Consider the following 26,176-nt stretch of genomic DNA (forward strand, 5'->3'; position numbering starts at 1 on the left):
AGTGGTCGTGGGTTCAAATCCGACCCGTGGACCTTTACTGCAGGTCATCCCCCCTCTCTCCCTCTCTCTCTCTCTCTCTCTGTCTCCCCATTTCAACTCTGTACTGTCTAATAAAGCCTGAAAATTACAAAATATAATCTTTGCCTAACTGTCCTTCCTCAGTTACGTCCGGTTTAACATTCAAGTAAAGAAATGCGACAAAAACGTAAACAATAAATGTATAAAAGCATTAAAGGCCTACTTCACCGGTGGGAATATGAAGGTGTATTGAATTCTGAGATCCTATGTAGTATAAATGTGCGAAAAAAATTGAAATCGGTTCATCCTAGCCTGAGAAAAGGCAGAAAGAGTGTTTTTTTTAACCCTATATTTCTCTTTCTCGTGACCTCACCGAAAGAGAAATATAGGGTTAAAAAAAACACTCTTTCTGCCTTTTTGCATATTTATACTACATAGGATCTCAGAATTCAATACACCTTCATATTCAAACCGGTGAAGTAGGCCTTTAATGATCTACTTTGGCATAATTGTGTTGGTGTCTGCAATGATCCCTACACATATAATAACAGTACAAAGCTAATTAAAAAATGTATACGAGAAATACGTCTGTCCACATGTTTAGCTAGGCCTCTGGACGTATGCTACATTACACTCTGTTCTTTGTTTTTCACTATATATGTATTGCCGTTTTGTCTTTTTTCACAGCACACACACACAAACAAACACCATCACAAAAGCCTGACCCAGGGACAAAGACTGCAAATTAGCCGAAGCTAGACGTCTTATATGCATCACATTTTCCCATTTTTTTGTGGCAATGTTGTATGTATTGTCCCTGTCAAATAAACATTAAAATAAAATAAAAAATAAAAAAATAAAACAACAAGGACACAAACTACACAAAAAATACACCAAAAAAAATAAAAAATAAAAAAAAGGTTAAGTGTATATTACGTTCTGTTCTATCCCGAAGAGTTGATTTTAGGCCACTACATTGTTCAGTGTGTACTAGTGAAACTACGAAAGTTTTGGTCCATAAAATAAAATTAATTGAAATTAACTGAGTGAGTTCTTATTGTAACGTGTCGGTTGCTCCTCTAACTGACGAGCTGCAGATCATATAAATCCAGATTCGTTTCCAACAGAAATGTGACATTCTTTTGGTGTAAAGTCCAGATGGAACTGTTTTATTAAGGACAGGTTTAGATCTCAGGGCTATTCACACACACACACACACACACACACACACACACACACACACACACACACACACACACACACACACACACACACACACACACACACACACACACAAGAACAGGAACGCTGGACTGTCAGCTCACCTTGGAAAATATTTGATTTTAATCTTTGATACTTATCAGCAAATGATTTTCGTTTCATTTATGTCGCGTGGAGGACAAACTGGCACTTTTTAGTTCCTGCACTAAACTATTTCTTGCCGCATGACTTTTAGTCTTAGCCTTGTAACATTTAATTATAATTGCATATCAAATGTACATGGTCTATTTGATCAGATATATAAGTATATTATAAATAGAAAGAAGCCAACTCATTTATTAACAGTGATGTATGGAAAAGGGGTGGGATTAAAGAAGTGTATATTTTTTTCCACTCCTTTTTGGAATATGGAATCTGAATGATCGAGGGTCTGAGAACCCCGGAGAACCCCGGAGAACGGCGTTGTGCTTTATATTAGTGTAATGTTAATGTTTTCTGTAGAGGCTAAGACCTTTCTAAAACTTTTTCACACGTTCGAAATAAAATGTAATCTTTTTTTTCCAGAGTAGTTTTGCTCCTTTTTCTCAGTAGCTTCAGTTAACTCTAGATTTCTCGCTAGGAAAGCTTTGCTCTGGTTTAACTTCTTCCCCTGTCCACTCACTGGGAGTCTGAAGAGCCAGGCTGAACGAGCAGCAAACACACCCGGGGTTCGGGGCTCTTACCTGGGGTTGGAGCTGTTCCAATACACGGCGTATCGGTCGGAGATGAGCCGGTCGTCTATGGCTCCAGCGGCGCAGAGCTCCAGCAGGAGGCCGACCATCAGCAGCAGCAGCGGCCGCTCAGAGCGCCTCATGAGCGGCCACAAGGCGCGCTGCGTACCGCCAAACATCCTGGAGACCCGCGACCCAAACGCATCAAAATAGCTGAGGTGTAAAAAAAAAAATCTGCCTTTTTGTTGTTGTTTTAATGACTTCGGATCCGCAGAGATCGATCCAGAATACTCAGATGATCAGTTTTGATTTAACGGATTATTTCCCGGCAGCCACTGCAGCGATAATTAGTCTCCATATGATTTAGAACTTCTTCTTCTTCTTCAGATCCGACCCATCCGTCCAGAACCAGCGAACTGTTCACGACAAGTTTCATTTTCCTCTCAGTCGGTCCATGTGCGACCCGGCCGGCGCCTCCATTCAGCGTTTCTCTGGCTCTTTGTGGATCTTACGTAACAGCGGGACACTTCTGGAGCCTGTGGCCGCGGAGGGGAGGGGGCAGAGCGGCGTGGGGAACTTCAACACATCGCCCCATGGACCGGAGCGCCGTCCACCATGCCTCTCGGTCGGTCCAACAAAAAGAAAAGAAAAGAAAAAAAAGCTTCTTCTCCAAGGTTCAAAACTGGACTGAAACTTTTATCATAAGTAGATTAGTCCACGGGTCGTTCTCTTGTCTGTCTGTCTGTCTGTCTGTCTGTCTATCTGTCTGTCTGCCTGTCTGTCTGCCCAATCCGAACTGGGCTAAGAGCTGGAACCAGAACCAGACCCACACAGAAAGACAAAGGAGCGTAAAACAGAGAGAGAGAGAGAGAGAGAGAGAGAGAGAGAGAGAGAGGGGCGGGGGAGAGAGAGTGTGTGTGTGTGTGTGTGTGTGTGTGAGAGAGAGAGAGAGGGAGAGAGATAGTGAGTGTGTGTGTGAGAGAGAGAGAGAGATAGTGAGTGTGTGTGTGTGAGAGAGAGAGAGAGAGGGAGAGAGAGAGAGAGAGATAGTGAGTGTGTGTGAGAGAGAGAGACAGAGGGAGAGAGAGAGAGGGAGAGAGAGAGAGAGAGCGTAAAGTTTGTCTGGAGTGGATTGGAAGCAGCAGCGCGAGGAGCGTTCGGCTCTGTTACCAGCTCACTCCGGACTGCTGCGCTCAGTGCGTCCTGGGGGCGGGGCCTCTCTCTCTCTCTCCCTCTGTCTCCATCTCTCTCTCTCTATCTCCTTCTGACTGTCTGTCTATCTGTCTTTCTCTCTCTCTCTCTCTCTCTCTCTCTCTCTCTCTCTCTATCTCCTTCTGACTGTCTCTCTCTCTCTCTCTCCCTCTGTCTCTCTCTCTCTCTCTCCCTCTGTCTCCATCTCTCTTTCTCTCGAATAGATTTTTTGATTTTACTAAATAAATCATTTTAATTCATCAGCACTTTTTTATTTGTACAATTTAATCTGTTAATAGTGTTTTTTGTCTAAAGAAAATTCAAAAATCTCTGTCTGTTTAGCACGAGGATGAACCAGCTGTGTGTGTGTGTGTGTGTGTGTGTGTGTGTGCTTGCGCTGCGCTGATGTGGAACTACTTTACATCTGCAGTCCCTGTAGGCAGGTGTCAAAAACAAACGCATTACAAAACATTTTAATTCTTATTTTTTTTAAATGTCAATAAATGTCAAACAACAATAAAAAAATAACAATAGTAGAATAAAATATATAGACAATATATACATTATATAAAACATCAGCTAAAAAGGGACCCCCTCACTCCACCCCCCCCCCCCCCCCCTCCTCCACAGAGTCTCAGTCCTCTTCACAGCAGACCCGGGTTAGAATCCAGCCCGGGTCGTTCTCTGCATGTCATTCCCCTCTCTGTCTGTCTGTCTGTCTGTCTCTCTGTCTGTCCTCTTCACAGCAGAACCGGGTTAGAATCCAGCCCGGGTCGTTCTCTGCATGTCATTCCCCTCTCTGTCTGTCTGTCTGTATGTCTGTCTGTCTGTCTGTCTGTCTGTCTGTCTGTCTGTCTGTCTGTCTGTCTGTCTGTCTGTCTGTCTGTATGTCTGTCTGTCTGTCTGTCTGTCCTCTTCACAGCAGACCCGGGTTAGAATCCAGCCCGGGTCGTTCTCTGCATGTCATTCCCCTCTCTGTCTGTCTGTCTGTCTGTCTGTCTGTCTGTCTGTCCTCTTCACAGCAGACCCGGGTTAGAATCCAGCCCGGGTCGTTCTCTGCATGTCATTCCCCTCTCTGACACATTTCATAAAGCAATGGAAGGAAAATGCCCAAAAAGTATCTTAGCAACAACAACAAAAAGAAAGTGATCCCTTTTCTGGTGGGCCTTGAGAACGTTTTTGAGACTTCTGTTATTGGTTGAATGTGTTTGTTACAAATACAATATATCTCCGGATAGCATCGATTATTGACTATTTCTTTACCATAAATTCTCAGATCTGATACATAATAGGCAAGGCAAGTTTATTTCTATAGCACAATTCAGACACAAGGCCATTCAAAGTGCTTTACAGTGGCAAGATTAAAATACTAATATACTGTAGTATCATAATAAACCATCAGATGACTCCAGACTGACTGTTAATCTGGAGAGCTCTGCCCCCTGCTGGTTAAAGTCAACATTACAGGGACACACAGCTGAGTATGAATGGACATACTCTGGAAAACACATTCCCTGCATTCCTATCCACATACTTCCATACTATTTAGTATGCCAGAAAAAGATTTAGGATGTCCCAATACATGCAGGTCAATTGTAGTATGCTGAAAATACATAAATGCCCCCACTAACTCCAATAGCATTTTGGAGTATTCGTCTTTATTCTTGACACATCTCGACATAATGAAAAAAAAACTCTTCCTTATCTGATTTTTTTTCTCTCCTGTCTGTGGCCCTAAAACTCTTCTGTACTTTAGTATGTAGTGTAGTAAAAAGACTAAAACTCTTCTGTACTTTAGTATGTAGTGTAGTAAAAAGACTAAAACTCTTCTGTACTTTAGTATGTAGTGTAGTAAAAAGACTAAAACTCTTCTGTACTTTAGTATGTAGTGTAATAAAAATAAAGAGTATGTGAATTGGAAGGCAGGGTAAGAGACCTCTCCAAATGTTCAGTGTCTCTTGTTTTACTATTTAAAGGCATATGTTTGAGTAGAATGAACATTTTGGTTTTATTCTATAAACTACTGATAACATTTCTAACAAATTCACCCCCAAAAATATTGTCATTAAAGAGCATTTCTATTAAGTAATGTAGAGATGAAGATTGAAGAACAATCCAGTCTGATCTCTGAATGTTTTCCAGAGCTGAATACTACTCAGTGCTGGGGAAAAGCAATGTTCATGGCCAAAGTGAAAAACCTCCTATCTTCAAAATTTTGGGGAAAATTGGCGAAAACAACAACAAAATAGGGGGGTGCTCTTGTGGTTAGAGCCCCCTCCCCCCCCTATTAGAGTCTCAGTCCTCTTCACAGCAGACCCGGGTTAGAATCCAGCCCGGGTCGTTCTCTGTCTGTCTGTCTGTCTGTCTGTCTGTCTGTCCTCTTCACAGCAGACCCGGGTTAGAATCCAGCCCGGGTCGTTCTCTGTCTGTCTGTCTGTCTGTCTGTCTGTCTGTCCTCTTCACAGCAGACCCGGGTTAGAATCCAGCCCGGGTCGTTCTCTGCATGTCATTCCCCTCTCTGACACATTTTATCTCTGTCTCTACACACTGTCTAATAAAGTGAAAAACGGCAACAAAAAAATAATCTTAAAAAAGAAAGAAGAAAAACCTTCATAATATAGTAATAATGTCCAAAAAACTGTTTATTGTATTTGAGATTTTTAGTTTTCGCCAAAAAGTGATTTTTTTCAGATGAATTGTTCTACTGCTGATTCTCCTCCTGCTTCAGTCAGTTAATTACTACTCCAGTTAATAAAGTTAATTACAGACACACAGTCCTAATGAGTGAACAGGCTGCACTGATGTGATGTGTGTGTGTGTGTGATGCTGTGTGTGTGTGTGATGCTGTGTGTGTGTGTGTGATGCTGTGTGTGTGTGTCTGTGTGTGTGTGTGTGTGTGAGTGAGAGAGAGAATCTTTGATTTACTCCTGTATTTTTCATGATTTTCCTGTATATATAAAATAAGACTGCTGTATGAATGCTATGCAGTGATGTATCTATGCATGTGTACTATGGAGGTTGTTATAACTTGTATCTCATTTATTATTGCCATATTTTCACTTTACTGTTAAAGGTGCAGTGTGTAATATGACATCATCAAGAAAGTTCTAAAAAGTTCTAGAATGCAACGCTCCCTGGGTAACCCCAACCCTTTAGAATAATAACAGAAGCTACAGTGGCCTTCAAGGACAAGAACAATTCTAAATTTTAAACAATGCACCTGATGACATTCCAACTATGACACTTTCAAGATGGCGGCACTAGGCCTTGGTCCAAAATATGCAGATATATGGACATATATGAGACCCTTTCTAAGGCCCTTTTTCAGCTATTATGCACAAAATTAAATGTACTTATGGATATTATAATTACTTTCTACAAAATCTGCTAGGAAATAAAACCCAAAATTCTACACACTGCAGCTTTAAGAAAATTTTAATGTAATTTTAGCAGGAAAGGAGCTAAATACATTTTATTTGATCCACTGACTGTGTCCTTGTGTCTTTGGTTCGACAGAGGAACCCCGCTGGGACTGAATGTGTGTGTGTGTGTGTGTGTGTGTGTGTGTGTGTGTGTGTGTGTGTGTGTGTGTGTGTGTGTGTGTGTGTGTGTGTGAGTGTGAGTGTGAGTGTGTGTGTGTGTGTGTGTGTGTGTGTGTGTGTGTGTGTGTGTGAGAGAGTGTGAGTGTGAGTGTGTGTGTGAGTGTGAGTGTGAGTGTGTGTGTGTGTGTGTGTGTGTCACATGTGTGTTTGTCCTTGCTGAAGGAGACATGGGGTGGGGGGCCTAAAATCAAACGGACGATTTAATGGACTGTGTGCTGATTTGTCCATCAGCCTTTAATTGACCTGCTGTGTGTGTGTGTGTGTGTGTGTGTGTGTGTGTGTGTGTGTGTGTGTGTCGGTCATATTGGGGAAAACCTTCAAGCCTGATTTCCTCAGGTAGGGAAATCTGTGATGTCGGTTGGTGCCAAGGTGTGTATGGGTTGATGGCAAAAGTGATTCGTAGAAGTTAAGAATCGATTTTGTGTGTGTGTGTGTGTGTCTGCGTGTGTGTGTGTATGTGTGTGTGTCTGCGTGTGTGTGTGTGTGTGTGTGTGTGTGTGGGTGTGTGTGTGTGTGTGTTAAAGTCTGGCGGTTTAGTTGTGGACTAGCTGGAGGCTTGAGATTGACCTGTGACTTAAGGCCATTGCACATGTCGCGAATAAACGGCACAAAAATGCGAATAATTTGGAACGTGAATTATGCCGCGTCTGACTATCGGAAGCGACGTCCTAGAAAAATATAACTCTGGTTGCGTTCCGAATCGCATACTCTTTCTTTTTTCTATTCTACATACTACATCCGACGATAAAATGATTCTAGTTAGGATGCAGTAGGCATACTATTGGGACATACTTTTACTCTCTTATTTCATCATAACATTGCGCCTTGATCTTGCCTCTTGCTTTTATATCCGTCGCATCCCCGTTTGTTTTCATATGGAGGCTTCGTCGATGTGACGTCACTTCACGTGCGCACTGGATTGTGGGTCAGAATCGCCCAAATAGGATGCAGTTTTCAACTCTAACAATCTTGGCCGGATGAAGTAGGACATCCCGGTACTTCTAACCATCCTAAATCTGGCCACAAGAATCGGGACATCCTAAATCTTTTTTTCTACATACTATATAGTAAAAAGTATGCGATTCGGAACGCAACCTCTGTTCGCAAAAATGAAAAGCCGCAATTTCACGTATCAAAATTACGCTGAGGATATAGAAGATTTGTATTGACTCTATATGTTCGATAATTATTATTGACGGGCGAATTAATCGCACGAAAAAAATGCGATGAGATAATAAGCGTGGACTTTTTAAAAAACGTTTCAAGATCTGACTGCAATACTGAATGTTTTACTTCTGCAATGTTCCTGATTAGGAGAAAGCATGCCCGTACTGACTTGGTGATCTGTGAACACCTAGATTTCGGGCGGCGAAAAAAATGCCTAAAAACAATCTAATAAAATCTATCTTTAAACTAGATTGGGCTCAGTGTATCTCCGGGTTTGGTGTGAGGGTTAGGAAATGTTCTCACAAATGAAAGTCCTCACAAAGGTTGAAGGAAAAAATCATCTGTCTGTGTGTGTGCCTCTGTCCGTCCGTCCGTGTGTGTGTGTGTGTGTGTGTGTGTGTGTGTGTGTTTGAAGCCTCTGCAGGAAGTTTTCTAACAATCTCCCCATGTTTAATCAGCCTTGTTTCATAGGGGTTGGTGAGTAAAGGACAAACACACACACACACACACACAGATTTATCAGTGTCCATTTGGCGGCTTAAAAAATGGCCGATTATTCACCTCTCATCAAACATGGACAGAATTCCCTGTGTGCCTGGTGGGGGGCAAATATGGAGGCCAGTGAACACAAACACACGCGCACACACACACACACACAAACAGGCCAGTGAACCGAATGTGTTTAAGGCGTGTAAACAGTCATAGGAGTCCACTATGGAGTGTGTGTGTGTGTGTGTGTGTGTATATCTCTGTGTGTGTTTATCTGTGTGTCTGTCTGTGCGTGAGCTCACGGCCATTAGTCGCACGCTGAGACATTTCCCGCCTTTTTTCCATCCGAATGTCAAACGCGCGTGACTGCTTCTCCGACTGGATAAACCCATTTCCATTTCATCCTTCAAAATCGCCATGGCAAACATTTTCACTGATTTGACAAAGTCTCTGTCCTAAATCGATATTTCCCGATCACAAAATTTATAAGGTTTTTCCAATTCTTATTCTTATTTTATACCTCTTGTCTGCTGTTTGTGTTCTCACTGATAATTGGTTGAGATTTCATTTATTATGTAAGAATTTTTTATTTGTACATTTTCTTGTGAAGTAGTTTTCTAGTCATGAGTTTTGGTTGCAGTGTTTTTTCGCGGTCGTTCTCTGCATGTCATTCCCCTCTCTGACCCGTTTAATCTCTGTCTCTACACACTGTCAAATAAAAGCTAAAAATGCCAACAAAGAACCCCGAAAAATAAGTTAATGAAGATGAAATATTACATTTTAAACGAAAAATCTAGCCGCATGCCACACAAACATGATGTCTGGGCAAAAAAAAAATGCCAAAAAATTATCTTAAAATTTAAATAAAAGGTGAAATATTATAAATAAAATAATCTAGCCGCACATCAAACACACTGGGCAGATCAGCAGTTTGACAGGTGTGGTGTTTGATTGGCAGTTGCTCAGCAGGAGGCGAGAGAGGGGGAAAGAGGTGTCAGAGGTCGTTAGGGGGCCGTGTGGTTACCGCGGAGAATTAGCATTTAAAGTAGCTGCACAAATGGCGTTAGCTTTAGCATTAGCACACCTTGATGAGACCAATATGTTCCCCGCTGTCCCTCTATGGAGACACTGTACAAAGTCCAAATAACCTGTAGACGTGTCAATCAGTCATTATTAACATTTGTTAAAGCTGGGGTATGTGATTTCTGATTGGTCAAAGTTAACATGAGCTGTACACTTTGACCAATCAGAGCGAGGCTCCGATTCTCTGTTCTTATTGGCTGTTGGGACTGTCCATTCACTTTGGCACGACATTGTTGGTGTAGAGCGTGTCAGGGAGGGACCATAGGGGAGGGACCAAAGAGAACAAGTGGAGCGGTTGAGGTATTTGGATTCGAATCTCTATCCCAACTGCCATCTCCCCAAATCCTCCACCCCAGCTTTAACTGTATGTTATATTGTGTTTTAGTTTGTCAGATATTTCTTTATTTTACTTGTTGACCATATGAACTTAAATGTGCTTATATCTTATTATATATTATATCTTGCATTTGTTTTATAGTTAATATTTTTTTTTGTTTTTTTATCCATTCTTTAAAATAATTTGTCTTTTTTATTCACTTTATTCCTTTACCTTATTGTATTTTAATGGTTAGGTGGCCAGCCTTTATTATCCCTCTGGAAGCATTTATGTAATGTGTATGTGCATCTGTTTTGCTATTTTAATCTTGTTTATGTAGCTGTAGCACAAAGAAATAAAACTCCAAAAAATTAAAAACTAAATCCATTATTGCTTTTCCCAGTGAGGAACTTACATGTCTGGAAATCAATAATTTTCCTTTTTTTGTTGTTGACCTTGGCCTAATGATTTGGACTCTTCTGTCCCCACAGTTAACAATGGACATATTATCTAACGTCTATGAAAATGGTATCAGATAATAATAAAAGCCAAAAGTTAAATCTTTAAGCTTCTTAATTTGGAAGACCAACAGCAAAAATATAATAATAATAAATATAAGCAAAAAATTCCAAATTTTAGTGCTATAACTAAAAAGTCCGAGCTGATAATCGCTGTCTCTCCAAAACTGTCTGATACAGAAAAAAATGCCAAAAAATAATTTTAAAAAGAAGAAATAAGTTCACATTTTGCTATGATGGTTGTCGACAGCTACTCCAAGAACAAACAGTCCAACGACTAAGAAGCCAATAGTTTATTATGTCTCAGTCGGTAAAGTACATTTATGTTAAGTATGTTGCACGAGAGAGGGTCAAGTAACATACAATAACTAAAAAACATAAATTGCAAAAAACAGACTCCATTTGTGATTTGTTGGACACAAACATTAAACATTTGGTGTTTGTTTCCTTTTTAAATTTTTACATGACTGTCTGATAAATATCTGATTTGCTGAATCTGGTTTTACATGAAATCTCTCAGGGCAGTGAAGTCGGCACACAAAATGTCAACTCTTTTTAAGTGTAAAATTACAGGAAACTACTGTGATTAAGGGTCCAAAGTATTCTTTTTATTAAACTCCCACTGACACACAGTATTCAGGAGTCCTCAGGAGCGCCCTGCACTCCTAAAGACCAGAGTCTCTCCAACAGATAGTCTGCTCTGGCCGTGTCCAGCTGTTTTCCAGCTTTTAACCACAAACATTTACGTCTGTTTCTTGAGATCTTTAATGAGCATTGGCTCATTTTTCTCAAGGGTTTTGTAGAAGATTCCTTTAGCGATAACACCACCAGCTTTCAGACATCCAGAGAAGAGCTCCCTCATCTTGTCCTGAGAGGTCCTCAGAGCTCTGATTCTAACATAGCTCTCTGGTTGGAGGACTTTTTCAACAAGGAGATGATCCAGAATGGGTTCAATGCAGCTCACTCTCTGGATCAGCTCCACTTGATGTTTATCCACAAATTCGCTCGTCCGCTCGTCTGCAGAAAAAAAGGAATTTGACCGACTGGTGTTACTGGGGCTACTGTTAAATGTTTAACACAAATCATTCAGCACATTGATATTTTCTAATGTTTGTGCACAGTGTGTTTAGACTACAACATGTTGACCACTAGATGGCAGTATGCACCTGCTCTATGAAGTGACACTGCTCAGGTGTTTTAAGGTGACAGGTGAACAAAGATGAAGCAAACACACAAAGTAGCCTGAACTCAAATTAGGACAGGCTCAAGTTAAAGTAACGACAGTAGCCACAGCTGCCCTGGGGCAGACTGACGGGCGGGGATCGAACCGCCAACCCTCCGATCACTGGCCGACCCGCTCTACCACCTGAGATACAGGTCATTTATACAGAAGACGTCACACTACGTGCACCTACCGTCTGCCATGGGATCTACACCAGCTGCTCCTGCTGAGGGGCCTGCAACTGAAACACATACATTATATACACACACACGTTTGTATATACTGCTCTTTTGTGTGTGTGTGTGTGTGTGTGTGTGTGTGTGTGTGTGTGTGTGTGTTCGTGTAGTATCTTACCTTCCGAATCAGCAGGGGTTTGATAGTCATCTGAAATGAAATGCAGAACAGAATATATTGTTGACAGCTGAAGAAAAGGTTCAATATTAAGACATTTCAGCTTGAGTAATAATAAGAATGATCTCATTACATTACAATTAGCTAATGCTTTTATTTAAAGCCATTTACAATGAGTTAATTTAACCATGCGTGTCATTACACCCCAGACATTGCAAGAATGGTGGTAGGATAGAGGCTAGAGGAAGAGGGGCTGACCAGATACCATGAGGTCTCTGGTTCCTCCCAGTAACCATGAGGTCTCTGGTTCCTCCTCCCAGTAACCTTGAGGTCTCTGGTTCCTCCTCCCAGTAACCATGAGGTCTCTGGTTGGATCCCCAGCACCAGACTAGAGGTTGTTAGTAGTAAAACTAGTGGTGGCTGCTATTACATCCGTAGCCACCATCCCTACCAATGTGTCCTTGAGCAAGACACTTAACCCCTAACTGCTCCAGGGGCGCTGTACTATGGCTGACCCTGTGTGAGGATCCCCTCTGGAGTCTGTCTGTCTGTCTGTCTGTCTGTCTGTCTGTACTATGGCTGACCCTGTGTGAGGTCCCCCTCTGGAGTGTGGGGACTTGAGAGTCTTTAGTCAGTTGGTTTTTCCCAGTTCAACACTTTTGTAAGTTTCTCACTATTCATGGAACAAGTAAACTGGAATATCGTATATTTGTAACGTATTAAACGGCACGTAAACAAGAGTCTGTTTGTATGTTTTCCTTTAGTTAATAAGATGAAATTTTTCTATAAAAATGCACAAACTGGCGGGCCAGGGACTGGGGCATCAACCCTGCATAACTTTACTGGCCAGCGGGCCATGGGTCATGTTGAACCCTGCCAGGTTTAGGACAGAATGTGTCATGTTTTTCATAGTTTAGATGAAATAGTTAAATAACAACAAACCTTTTCGAATCCCACAGCTCCATACTGGTTTACGCAGCGCTTCACACTCTTTAGTCGGAGGTTCTGAAAGTTTGAGGCGAATGTCTCCATCTGGCTTCTCAATGTAAACTTCATAGAAATTTGGGTCTCTGCCTTCATGTCTGAGGGTTATCTCCTGTATAAAAAAAGAGAAGTTTCCTAATCAAACGGTTTATTGTGTTCTTCCATATTTTTTTTGGATGAAGCAACTTGGGAAATGGGTTAAAAACATTTTTGAATGTGCAGAGAGAAAGACTGACACACTGTTCTCTTTGAGGATTCTGGAAATATATTCAGAACAGCAGTAGGTCAACAAACTTTTGGGTTTGTCTTACACAGTCATTTTTATTTTAAGTATAGTTATTTAAAATAAACGTGAAATGCCCTGTGCTGCACATCCTTGCATTTGCTTTTTATTATCATCCTACAGTATCTTACATAATTCTGAGCCACAATTCACTTTGTACACAGATTTAATTGCTGACAGACAGTACTAACCTCTGGGGTAATTTCTGCTGTGTCGATGTCTGCTGTGAGTTGAAAACCTTTTTCCATTTTCAGGCTCTTGTCTGGGTGAGGCTTCTTGATTGTTTTGTACCCATCGTTGTCCTCCTCCTTGTCCACTGCCTGGAAGAAAAGCATTATAAGCCTCAAGCTGCTTCACAGTTACAGTGGTGAACTGTGTCATCTGGAGTAATGCACGGTTTAGTATAAATAACAACCTGTTGTACAGCAGGATCATGTGGGATCAGGTAAACATGTAGTTTGAGGAACGGTGTGTTGGGTTTATAGTATATCAACACGTCACAGCGGATTTCCAAGAAAAACCCGAACCGCTGCAGGATCGGGATCAGGACTGCTCTCAGAGAAAAAACTGGTTCAGGTAACTTGACATGAGTCGCTGTGACCTCAGACACTTTTTCCACCACATCTCCACAGTCATCGATGTGTAGGACTGCAAACTCTTTTATTATTCCAGGGTTGTCATCTGCACAAAATACAAGCGCAAACAACTAGTGAAGAGAAAAGGATTGGATTATGTTTTATATATATGATATCAGAGATTTTAAAAGTTAGTACATTTATTATTTATTTCCTCATGTGCATTTACCTATGCAGATCCAGTGTGAAAGGTACACTTCATCGAACTTCCCGGCAATGACTGTGACGTCCATTAGGGCACTTGCGGGCATGTATTTGATGTTTTTCATCCTCTCCATGTGTTTCTCCCAAGAACAAAACTGGTACTTGAAGCTGACATTGTCCTTACAGACCCAGCGCAGGCCGGACACACTGCATTCAAAGTTTCCTGCTTCTGACTGTAGACTAAGTGGGAAAGGAGAAAACAAATGAGTTTGTGTTTATGCACAAAACTACTGCATAAGACGTAATGGAATACATGTACAGAAGTAGTCAAAAGTCTGGGGACACCTTCTCATTCAATGGTTTTTCCTTAATAGGGGGCCAAGCACAAGAAGGGCCTGGGATCTCTTTTTGTAGAGCAACACGGTTCCTAAGCCCTGCTGGGCAGGGAACCCTATTGTTTTCGTAAGAATTATTAAATATTATTCGTATAATTATACTTGGCTAGAACTGGTTTCACAGCCCAAACCGTAAGTCTGTGCGACAAACCAAATAGCAGAGCTAGTACAAACCCATGAAGCTTACACAGACACAAAAACTCAGACATGCCGGCCACTAGGTGGCGCTACAACCAAGGACAACGCATTTTAGCCTAATACTCCCAAACCGAACATCCCACATTCGAAAACCTTACATCCCCGGAGTCTGTGAAGTGAGCGGCCGACGACGCCAGGGACCCGAGTTGCGTCGGAGGCTTGACCCCCATGTTCATGCAGTTCTAATATAAAAATATGAAATATTTAGATTTTTTTGACACATTTTTGTGTTTACTAAATGATTCCAAGAGTTATTTAATAGAGTTGAAGTCTTCAGTATAAATCTACAATGTTTAAATAATAATAATAACAAAATAATGATAAACACTAAACTAGAAGAGGTGTTCAAACTTTGACTGGTGCTAAAGATTTTAGAGTATCTGCCTTGAGTGAAATATATTGCCAATATAATTATCATATAGTCTCGGTATAACCAGCAGGAGCAAAGATAAACATTTTATTTGCCTTTTGTTCAAAACGAACCCAGCGTTACTTTTTTCTACAGTTAAATTTTGCTGTGACGCCATATTTAGAATGTTATCTTTACCTGTAAGTTGGAGCTTCGTCTGCATCTGTACTGTTCACTTCAGGTTCAAGTTTAGTCCAGTCACTGGAATCCAGCTGCAGTGGACAATCATTTTTGTGAATATTATTTCATAATCACAACGAATGAAAAAGTGTGCAAATGCTCAACATAATAATAGTAGCCTATAGAGTGTTGTGCACAACCTCGTCCTTGCTGGTTTGGAGGTGACACTAGTGTATGTGTAGGTGTGTGTGTGTGTGTGTGTGTGTGTGTGTGTGTGTGTGTGTGTGTGTGTGTGTGTTTCAAGTCAGAAAGAGTTGAAATTGTACATGGCAAATAGTTTAAGTAATGCCATTATAAGTTTGACATAGTAATACTGGAGGACTTTACACTGTATCACTGCTCCTCTCACCTTGTTGTCATCGTCTGGCAGGTTTTTCTGCACATTCAGTTTGTCATCAGATTGATCTGATGGAGAGAATAAGTGAAAGAAAGAGAACTATAACTAAACCATGAATGCTGTGATAACCATTCAAACTGCTTGAATATTTTATCTACAAACATGTATTTGAAATACTGTATATTTGTAACATTGTACAATGAGCACAAGCTCAATTTAAAAACTTATCTTAATGTTATTGAACAGTTTGATGAATGAGAGCCATTGGTTCATTACTCACGTTTCTTTGGTTTCTCAGCTGTGATATACATGTCAGTGAAAGACTTGTCAGAGATCCTGTAGGATGAACACAATCCTAAAGTCATGGATCAGGTTCAGAATAATTGTTCATTCTCTGAGTTAACCAACGTTCATGTTCTGAGACTGAATTAGAGGAAATAATTAATCTTTAGTAGAGATCTAAAAACATCACTGGAAAAACCAACTAATTGTTTAACTATACTGTAAAAACAGGTTATTTCTGTTCAAATTGATTGATAGTTTATATTTGCACTGATCCTACTTTGCACTTTAACGTCTGCACAACATTTTCCCTAAAAAAAATAAATGTGTCTGATCTGATCTTATTCCCTATAGAGGACTTGGCTGTGAGAAAACATCCTTGATGTTCCTTGAGCAGCTCCAACTGGTTGGTTGGGGCGCTCAAACAGAAGGTAGAAACCTCTATTATGAACTGGATGGGAACCTCTAATGTGAGTAAGGCATTAGCCTCCCCGTGTTTAGTACAATACTGCTGAACTGAGTCTGACCCTCTACTGACCTCAGAATCTCCAGTTTGTAGTCTGGATTCTCCACGAGATCAGAGAGAGGCTTCACTCCTGAATCCTGCAGCTTGTTGGCCCTCAGATCCAGCTCTCTGAGATGGGAGGGGTTGGACTTCAGAGCTGAGGCCAGAGAAGCACAGCTGATCTCTGACAGCCTGCAGTCCCACAATCTGAATATAGAATAAATAATGCAAATAAAAAAGTACTAAATAAAAAGGGAATTTTGGACACTACACCATGGAAACAGTTTCTAGTCACAAAATTCAAAACTGAACCCGAAAAATAAACTGCAGTCACACAATCTGAATAAAAAGACAAAAGTGCGAAAAGACAGAAGTAACTAAGTAACAATAGTAACTGAGTCAGTGAACTGACCTCAGAGTCTCCAGTCTACAGTGTGGACTCTCCAGAAAACCACACAGCAGCTTAACTCCTGAATCCTGCAGCTTGTTTACACTCAGAAGCAGCTCTCTGAGATGGGAGGGGTTGGACTTCAGAGCTGAGGCCAGAGAAGCACAGCTGATCTCTGACAAACTGCAACCAATGAATCTGAATAAAGAATAAATTATGTAAATAAAAAAGTATTATTCCGGACTCAAAGTTCCATATAAATACAATACAAATACAAGTCAACACAGATTAAAATACATACAAGCAACGATTCCAATGTTTCCACAACCCAGAGGAGAACCTTGTATCACTCTGTTTAGTGTCAGTGACTGAGTGCTGCAATTATTACTTTGTTTTTTGACTCTAGGAGTCGACACATAAATGTATACATTAAATTCCTCAACACAGCATGAAAGGTGGGGACATTACTTGTCACCAGTGTTGGGAAAGTTCTTTTTCTACGTGAACTAGTTCAAAGTTCAGTTCACACCCTTTAAAATGAACTAGTTCAGTTCATAATTCAAAATTCTGAACTAAGTTCACAGTTCAAAAATGAACTAGTTCATAGTTCTTTTTTTTAATATGTTGCTGCAGGCTATTATTTTTCTAAATAATTGCCACATACCATAAAGAACCACAGACAGAAATTATTTCAATAACATTCAGTCCACACTAGAAACCAGCTGCAGCTTTTACCCCTACAGTATATTCTCAAAAACATGAGGAAAAAGTTGCTGTTTGAATGATCTTTTTAATGAAGAATTATTCAAACAAAAAACGGTTAAGGTGCAAATGTTTTTCCATTTTTATAATTTTCCAAACCTGGAAACAATTCACATGAAATTTCATTCAACGAAAGCAAAACTAAAAAATATACCAGGCAGGTTCTACTGTACAAACAAATTAGCCTACAACTTAAACTAGTAAAACCCTCAAGGAGACCATTCTAAACTGCAGTGTAGGGCTTACTGTTAACAACAAAGTCCAGAAGATGTGTTGACATACTTATTAACACAAACACAACCTGAGCTAGGTAACAATCGTACGAAGAAGAGGTAGAGCCTGAGGCTAGGTCCATGGTCTGAGTAAGTGCTGCTGCATTCATTTGTTTTTGTTTTTTTCCGCGGTGTTTCGCATTTTGATGACGCAGTGGCGGTGGCAGGTGTTGCCAGATTGGGTGTTTTTCAGCTACATATTAAACCTGCAGTGTGTAGAATATTGGGTTATATTTCCCAGCAGATTTTGTAGAAAATAATTTTAATATCCATAAGTATGTTTAATTTAGTGCATAATAGCTGTTTTTTTATTTTTATTATTATTTTTTACCATAGATAGGGTCTCATATATGTCCATATTTCTGCATATTTTGGACCAAGGCCTAGTGCCGCCATCTTGAAAGTGTCATAGTTGAATGTCATCAGGTGCATTGTTTAAAATTTAGAATTGTTCTTGTCCTTGAAGGCCACTGTAGCTTCTGTTATTATTCGAAAGAGTTGGGGTTACCCAGGGAGTGTTGCATTCTAGAACTTTGTAGAACTTTCTTGATGGTGTCATATTACACACTGCACCTTTAAGGGCTGTTTACGCTGTCTTTTAGCGGGGGTTTTCTATGGAAATCTGGCACTCGATGAACGATTAAACGACTGTAAGAGCGCCGTTCACAAACGCCAGAATGAGCGCGTTCGCAAAAACGTTCATCAGGCGGAAATACATACGTTCAGTTCACGTTCGCCCCCAATATGAACGAGTTCATGAACGATCGTTCATTGAACGTGTTCAGGCACAACACTGCTAGTCACAAACAAAGAGCTAGCACTAGTCCATCTTGGAAGCTTAAGGAGGATCCTAAAGGCATCATTATACGCTACCTGCAGCTTCCTCAGTTTAGCTGTTTTATATTTTCACCAGAGGTGAGCTGTGTAAAATGGAGTACAGTAGGCTCTGAAGAGACTAACTTTAACATCTTCTGTGCACATATGAAATTTGCGTGCCAACATATTGGCCTGAGCATAAAGCTTACAGCACTGGCGCTGGACATCATCATCATCACAAAGATCATCAGTGATGATGTGACCTAAATACCGTACCTTCCTAACCACATGTAGAGTACAGTCTGACAGTGAGAATGAAGGAAACGGTAGCTTCTGATCCTCCTTTGTTTTAACAATCATAATAACACTCTTCTTTGGATATACTGGAAATACTATATTGATCCTCTAACACCTGCATTTGGATATATGCTTTGATCTCTGTCTTTCCTATGTGTGTGTATGTGTGTGTGTGTGTATGTGTGTGTGTGTGTGTGTGTGTGTGTGTGTGTTCTGAAGGATCAATATTTATGATCAGACATTATTTGCTCAAATAAACTGAAATTAAAGGAAACCAAATAAATATTCTCCCTCAACAAGTAAAAAAGTAGTTAGGAGGTAGTAAGTATACAAATTTGACTATTTACCAAAAATGATGAACATAAATTTACTTAAAATCTTTCTACTAAAAAATCTAGTTTCTTTTTTGACTAAACTTTGTACAAGAGAAATAAAAAGAGTGAACAAAAAGGGCAAATGAGGTTTAATTGTTAATTAAATATAAGATCTACAATAGTACAACAGTGAACTGACCTCAGAGTCTCCAGTCTACAGTTTGGACTCTCCAGAAAACCACACAGCATCTTCACTCCTGAATCCTGCGGGTTGTTTCTACTCAGATCCAGCTCTCTGAGATGGGAGGGGTTGGACTTCAGAGCTGAGGCCAGAGAAGCACAACTGATCTCTGACAAACTGCAGCCACTCAATCTGAATAAAGAATAAATTATGTAAATTAAAACGTACTAATAACATTATTCTGATCTTAGGCAGCTCTGAGTAAGTAGACGAGAAATACTAAATTGATGTTTAAACACCTGCATTTGGAAATATGGAAATATGCTTTGATCTCTTTATTCCCGTGTGTGTGTGTGTGTGTGTGTGTGTGTGTGTGTGTGTGTGTGTGTGTGTGTGTGTGTGTGTGTGTGTGTGTGTGTGTTTGAGTGTGTGTGTGTGCGTTCTGAAGGATCATTATCAATCATCAGACATTGTTTGCTAATACAGAAATTAATTAAACCAAATAAATATTTTTCCTTTATCTAGTAAAAAAATTTGACTAATGAGCGAATCCTTTTATAAACAATCTGGGCGGAAGCAGCACTAGACTGGTTTAGAAACTTAAATAAGCGATAGTCTACATTATACCGAAAGTTTTATGAGCTAGTCACTGAACTGACCTCAGTCTCTGCAGTCTGCAGTTTGGACTCTTCAGACCGGCACAGAGAAGGTTCACTGCTGAATGCTTCAGGTTGAAGTTGTAGCTCAGGTCCAGCTCTATCAGATGGGAGGGGTCGGACTTCAGAGCTGAGGCCACAACTTCACAGTGAGTCTCTGAGAGATCACAGTGAGAAAATCTGTAATGACACATTTATTACAAAATGGTATTATGAAAAAGGGCAAATGTTGAGGGAACAGTTTGACATTTTCTGATTTGAGTCAGACGTGGAACTCATTTTTACACCAGTTTTTTCCCTGTGCAAATATAGTACTGAAAGGTAGCAGATTGTGAGTATATTCACTGATTTTGACAAAAAGGGATTTGGCAACAAACATTGCCCCCATCACATAGAGATTAACAGAATAAAAAATGTGCCCGTAAGAATTAAATAAATATATTATAATGTGTATTTTTGAAGAACTAAACTACTATCCACCCCGATTTATAATGCTAATCACATCTGGACTTACAGAGCCTTTCTGCAGTTCCTCACAGCTGGAATCAGTCTCTGTCGTCCCTGCTTTGAAGTGTTGTACTTCATCAGGACCAACTCATCCAGAACCTCCTCTGACATCTGCAGCATGTAGGCCAGAGCAGAGCAGTGGAACTCAGACAGTTTCGTCTCTGATCTGTTCTCTGACTTCAGGAACTCTTGGATCTCCAGATGAACTGATTGGTCTTTCATCTCCGTCAGACAGTGGAAGATGGTGATGCTTCTGTCAGGAGAGATCTCATCAGTGTTAATCTCCTTCAGGTTGCTGATGACTCTATGGATTATTTCGGGACTGTTGTCAGTTTGACCCAGCAGGCCTCCCAAGAGTCTCTGGTTGGACTCCAGAGAGAGGCCATGAAGGAAGCGGACAAACAGATCCAGGTGGCCATTTTTACTTTCAAAAGATTTCTCTATGGTGCTCTTCAGGAAGACATCCAAGGATGAATTTATATATTGTTTTCCCAGGAAACCCTTCAGTACCTCTGTGTTGCTGTGGGTGTGGCAGTGGTACATGTAGACTGCAGCCAGAAACTCCTGAATGCTCAGATGAACAAAGCTGTAGACAGTTTTCTGGAAAATCACACTCTCTCTTTTGAAGTACACCGATGCCTCTGTGACATCCAGACCACACTGCTCCAGGTCTTCTTGGGAGAACATGATGTTTCTTTTCTGCAGTTGCTCAAACGCCAGCCTCCCCAACTTCAGAAGAACTTCCCTGTCGGCCTCCGTCAGCTCCTGTGGACTCGTCTCATGTCCCTCTTCATAATTCTGCTTCTTCCTCTTTGTCTGAACCAACACAACGTGTGAGTACAGGCCAGTCAGGGTCTTGGGCAGCTCTCCTCTCTGGTCAGTAGTCAACATGTGCTCCAGAACTGTAGCAGTGATCCAGCAGAGGACTGGGATTAGACACATGATGTGGAGGCTCCTGGATGTCTTGATGTGTGAGATGATGCTGCTGGACAGCTCTTTATCACTGACTTTCCTCTTGAAGTACTCCTCCTTCTGTGGGTCAGTGAAGCCTTGTACTTCTGTCACCCTGTCAACACATGTAGGAGGGATCTGATTGGCTGCTGCAGGTCGGGAAGTTATCCAGATGAGAGCCGAGGGAAGCAGATTCCCCTGGATGAGGTTTGTCAGCAGCACGTTGACTGATGATTCCTGTGTGACATCAGACACAACCTCATTATTGTGGAAATCCAGTGAAAGTCTGCTTTCATCCAGGCCGTCAAAGATGAACAAAACTTTACAGAGAGCGAGTTTCTTTGCTGTGACCTTCTGTAATGTTGGATGGAAAACATGGAGCAGATTGAGAAGACTGTACTGCTCATCTCTGATCAAATTCAGCTCCCTGAACGAAAGCAGAATCAGAAGACTGACATCTTGGTTTTCTGAGCCCTCTGCCCAGTCCAGAGTGAACTTCTGCACTGAGAAGGTTTTTCCAATTCCAGCAACACCGTTCGTCAGGACGACTCTGATGTGTCGGATGTCTCCCCAGGGGTCGGGTAAGGATTTAAAGATGTTGTTGACCTTGATTTGAGTGTCATAGTGGATCTTCAACCTCAAATTTCTCTCAAGCTGCTTCACCTCATTGTGGGTATTAATCTCAGTTCCTTCAGTCACATGTTCACATCTCTTCCTCAGACTGATCTTGTGTTCATCTAAAACCTCCTGCAGACCACTATACTCTGAAAGAAAAGAAAAATGGTGGAGTAACGATTTGAGAATCTGGTGAAGATTTCCATGGCCAACATTTTGAGAAATAAAAATAAAGTTAGTTTTAAATTCTGTGAATTATATGAAATTCAGACCTGCCAACCTTGGGAATTTTCTTTGAATACCACTATACCGAAACTTGGCTGCGTCTACGTGTTTGCAGCCATCCACTTTTAACAGGTCCAATAGAAATCACAAGCTTGACAACCTTTTTGCGTCGTTTTGAATGTCAAAATGCATAGTTTGGCCGGTCTGGACATTCATTGCACAACAATTACGACAAGAATAATCCTGTTTTCAGACATGATGACACCAGCTGACAGATCTCTAGTTAGGGCTGGGCGATATGACCAAAATCTCATATCCCGATATAGGAATTTCATATCCCGATAACGATACATTTGACGATATAGCATATTTTCTGTAAATTCAATTAATAAATATAAAAATTTCATATAAATAATTAAATTCTCAACAAATAAAGTATTTACTCATATTTGAATATTTTCTGCTTTAATTCAAACGCAAATTTTCAAGCATTCAATAAAATACAACATGCAAATATGACATTTGAGTAGTTTTGGGCCGTGTTGGGTTTCAGTGCACAGAATTCACTAAATTGGTGGATTCCACGCTAGCTCATTAGCCTAATGGAGCTATCCTCTTTTAGCTGAGGCTGCGGCGGATTGTAAATTCACCCCGCTGAGAGGATGACCGCCCCGGGGAGCGCAGGAGCTTCTCACCGCTGAGAGAGCAGCCGAGCCGTGCATTCTTGGAACTTTACACTGCGAGCCGGGCAGTGAGCGACAGTGAGCGACGCGGGGGATAGCAGCCGAACTGCCCCGCTAGCTCGGCTGCTAACCCCCGCGAGCCTGGGTAACGCCGGCTCGACTGCTCTGTCAGCGGGGATATATGATCCTCTGCCCATGGTGCAGACACCGACAGGTCTGTTACCGATGGGTTTCAGTGTCCGAAATTAACTTTGATTATCACACAAGCGAGAAAAGCCTGGTGCGGTCGGGCGGAAATAGTGTGATGGAAGCGCAGCGGGGCCAGGAACTAGGAAGCGATAGTGTTTCTGCTTCAAAATAAAAGTCAAAGTTGACTTTAATTCCTCACATTTCACCAGTTAAAGGCTTTTAATGTGAAGTCACGCTGTAGGAAATCTTCGGTTTGAATAAACAGTAACTTAACAGCGAGCTACATGTATATAGTTTGTGTCCTTAAGAGTGGGATTGGCAACATAACGAAATAAACTATATTGCATAAAATGAAACGATAGACGTTTTTGTTTCGTCAAACGATATATATCGCCATATTGCACAGCCCTATCTCCAGTCTTACTTTGTATTTTGCTGTTCTGGTCTGAGATGAAGCACTGTCTGCAGAACCGGAGTCTACGGCTGGTAGAGACTGGATCCGTCAGGACGTTGTGACACAAACAGCAGGACAGCTGCCCCTTCACGGACATGTAACTCATTTTCCTCTTCCTGTGAAAACATGCGTTTATTAATGAATTAATTGATTTTGTTAAAATATGTCCAAATGTGTCCAGAGATGGCCGCAGAGATCAGTAAGGATTTTCATTTTTCTGTCTTTTCCTATTTCCCCAAACTTAGCTTAATTTGACTAACAGCTGTCTCGTATACTAGGAGGAAGACGGCACGTAGAAAATCTCTGTAAAAAAGTTTAAATGTGAATTAAATATAGTTTAAAAGGCCATTTCCATGACATTTTAAGGTACATAGTCCTGAAAACATGCACATAGCATGGAAACAAAGTAGTAGAACTCTGGCGACTTCAGAATCCTGTAAAACCAGGTATTATAAAAAAACATAAATTGATTAAAAAAACTTGGTGTTAGTGTATTCTGGAGCTTGTTCGGATTTGTATTATTTTTATTTTTATTGGTGCCATGAGAGGTTGAGTTCTGTGTTGTTTAAAAATACATAAACAGTTCATATATTAAAACCTTCTCTGATCATGAAGCCTAATGTGACTCTACAAAGACAGAACAATGACTTTTTTTATAGAAATTGATGATTTATTGATGGTTGTGATAGTGATTTGCTTAGTTTTGGAATTAGTTTCAGATTTAGGTTTTGGTTTCTATTTTGTTTCATTTATTATCGTCATGCACTGACATGAGTTGACATGTTGACATTTTGTTTGTTTTGTTTTGAGGGGGCAGGAAATATAAGATATTCTTCACCCTGCCTCCTTTTCGTCATGGTTTTATGGATTGTACATGTGAGAATGTTGAGTTTTGTTGGAAGACATCCATAGACGAAATAAATATCAATCAAATCAAATCAAATCAAATTCTCTGGTTAATCAGTTCAGACTCAGAGTATGAATTATACTGCAGACTGGAGTCTCTCACAGTGACTCGTATTCAAGCTCCTCCTTCCTCTTCCTCTCAGGGTAGAAATGTATCTGCTTATGTAATGAGGAAGTGGATCAACATGATATAATGCAGAATGTTTTGTCTTCTTTTGGGATTTTGGCGTGGTGGCCGGCCACACCAAAACGTTACCAGCTGAATGAGTTAGTATCAGTTCACTTACTTTGTGTCTGAGGGTCCAGGTTCATTACTGAAGGTTGAGGGATCATGTTCGGACCGGTCACTCTTCGTAGACAGAGAGCCCAAGCTGGAGACTCCAGACTCTGCTCCGTCCTCCTCTTCCTCCATATTAACACTCTTCAGTCAGTCTGAGGGTGAAACAGTTCAAACTGACTGTGAGCTCAGAACAGGAAGAAGACAAACAGGTTTGTTCATGACTCACATGCCAGACTGAGAGAACAAGTAGTAACAAATTCTCTTGCCACACACACACACACACACACACACACACACTCACATACAAAGTACACACACACACTCGCATACACAGTACACACACACACACACACACACACACACACACACACACACCAAACACTCGCATACACAGTAAACACACACACACACACACACACAATACACTCGCATACACAGTACACACACCACAGAATCGCACACAAGGTGTACATACACACACAAACACACACTATACAGTATAATAAAAATCACATGCAAGAGTAAGAGAACAAAGAGTGATAAACTCTCACCACACACACACATTACACAGTATACTAAAACCAGCCAGCTCCCCCTTGTTGGTTCTTTAATACTGCGCTTGTTTTCGTGGATCAGGTTTAATGTGTTTTATTCAGACAATCATCTACAGTTCACAGGGAGAAAACTCACTCAGTGACAGTGACAGTAAAATAATAAAATGTTTTGAAACTCACCCTGCCTCGGCCTGTTTCTTTCCATCTGCTCTGTCGACTCAGAATGGACTGAATACTTTCAACGTTCCCTCCCTTTTCCCATGTAAAGGGTGGCTCCACCCCTCTGCATTTACTGGAAGTCATGTGTTTAACTGCACATTTACATTAAATCCCAATAAACTGTAAATCATTTTGTATTATATAATGAAACACACAATCAGCAATTACAACAGCACAAGCAAGAGCTAAAATCCTCGGGGACGTATGGGGTATTTAAGAGTTAACACACACACACACAAACACACACACACACCATCATCATCATAAACAGGAGACAAAATTAAGACTCAGAGACTCGTGCTGTTAAGTTGACCATTTAATATTCGACTTGAATAAGCTTCTCAACATACTGTCTGAAGATCACATGTGGGTATCAAAACATAAAACAACTACGTGTGTGTGTGTGTGTGTGTGTGTGTGTGTGTGTGTTAACTCTGAAATACCCCATACGTCCCCGAGGATTTTAGCTCTTGCTTGTGCTGTTGTAATTGCTGATTGTGTGTTTCATTATATAATACAAAATGATTTACAGTTTATTGGGATTTAATGTAAATGTGCAGTTAAACACATGACTTCCAGTAAATGCAGATCAATCAATCAATGTAAGTATCACACATAACCTTTCAACCTTTCATATAAGAGGCTGCAGCACACTCTAGTGGCTGAC

At 40.7% G+C, this 26,176-nt stretch overlaps 3 protein-coding genes across 9 annotated transcripts in view; 1 reads left to right on the plus strand and 2 right to left on the minus strand.

Annotated features, from left to right (window-relative positions):
- efna2b (ephrin-A2b) overlaps nt 1–2,716 on the minus strand; it is a 70,182-nt gene extending 67,466 nt beyond the window's left edge. Inside the window, exon 1 of the mRNA XM_080033119.1 lies at nt 1,962–2,716. Within this exon, the coding sequence (XP_079889245.1) occupies nt 1,962–2,128 (167 nt within the window). The 5' untranslated portion in view covers nt 2,129–2,716. The remainder of the gene's footprint in view (nt 1–1,961) is intronic.
- LOC307254853 (NACHT, LRR and PYD domains-containing protein 12-like) overlaps nt 1–26,176 on the plus strand; it is a 365,889-nt gene that overhangs the window by 171,711 nt on the left and 168,002 nt on the right. The window lies entirely within an intron of this gene.
- Nucleotides 10,660–25,505, minus strand: LOC307254158 (NACHT, LRR and PYD domains-containing protein 3-like). 2 transcript variants are annotated; one of them, XM_080032421.1, is made up of 18 exons: nt 25,471–25,505; nt 24,744–24,888; nt 23,521–23,666; nt 20,441–22,148; nt 19,930–20,106; nt 19,289–19,462; nt 16,653–16,826; nt 16,274–16,447; nt 15,734–15,789; nt 15,466–15,521; nt 15,075–15,148; nt 13,960–14,174; nt 13,571–13,836; nt 13,347–13,475; nt 12,831–12,984; nt 11,892–11,921; nt 11,731–11,772; nt 10,660–11,332 (listed from the first exon to the last, which is right to left on the minus strand). In XM_080032421.1, exons 2-18 carry the CDS (start codon nt 24,866–24,868, stop codon nt 11,058–11,060), a joined length of 3,975 nt encoding a protein of 1,324 aa, XP_079888547.1. In that variant the 5' UTR covers nt 24,869–24,888; nt 25,471–25,505; the 3' UTR covers nt 10,660–11,057. The 2 variants fall into 2 exon arrangements, with proteins under 2 accessions (XP_079888547.1, XP_079888546.1); XM_080032420.1 differs by having other exon boundaries at nt 11,731–11,778.

This window comes from Ammodytes marinus (genome assembly GCF_949987685.1).
Source record: "Ammodytes marinus genome assembly, chromosome: 8".
Lineage (NCBI taxonomy): Eukaryota > Metazoa > Chordata > Actinopteri > Uranoscopiformes > Ammodytidae > Ammodytes > Ammodytes marinus.

What these genes read in the sequence shown, in the direction of transcription:
- LOC307254158 (XM_080032420.1), bottom strand. Translation starts at nt 24,868, where the DNA reads ATGGAGGAAGAGGAGGACGGAGCAGAGTCTGGAGTCTCCAGCTTGGGC. An exon ending in GACGAAGCTCCAACTTACAG is followed by an intron (nt 14,175 to 15,074) that starts GTAAAGATAACA and finishes TTTCCCACTTAG; the next exon opens with TCTACAGTCAGAAGCAGGAA. An exon ending in CAGCAGAAATTACCCCAGAG is followed by an intron (nt 12,985 to 13,346) that starts GTTAGTACTGTC and finishes TTTTTTATACAG; the next exon opens with GAGATAACCCTCAGACATGA.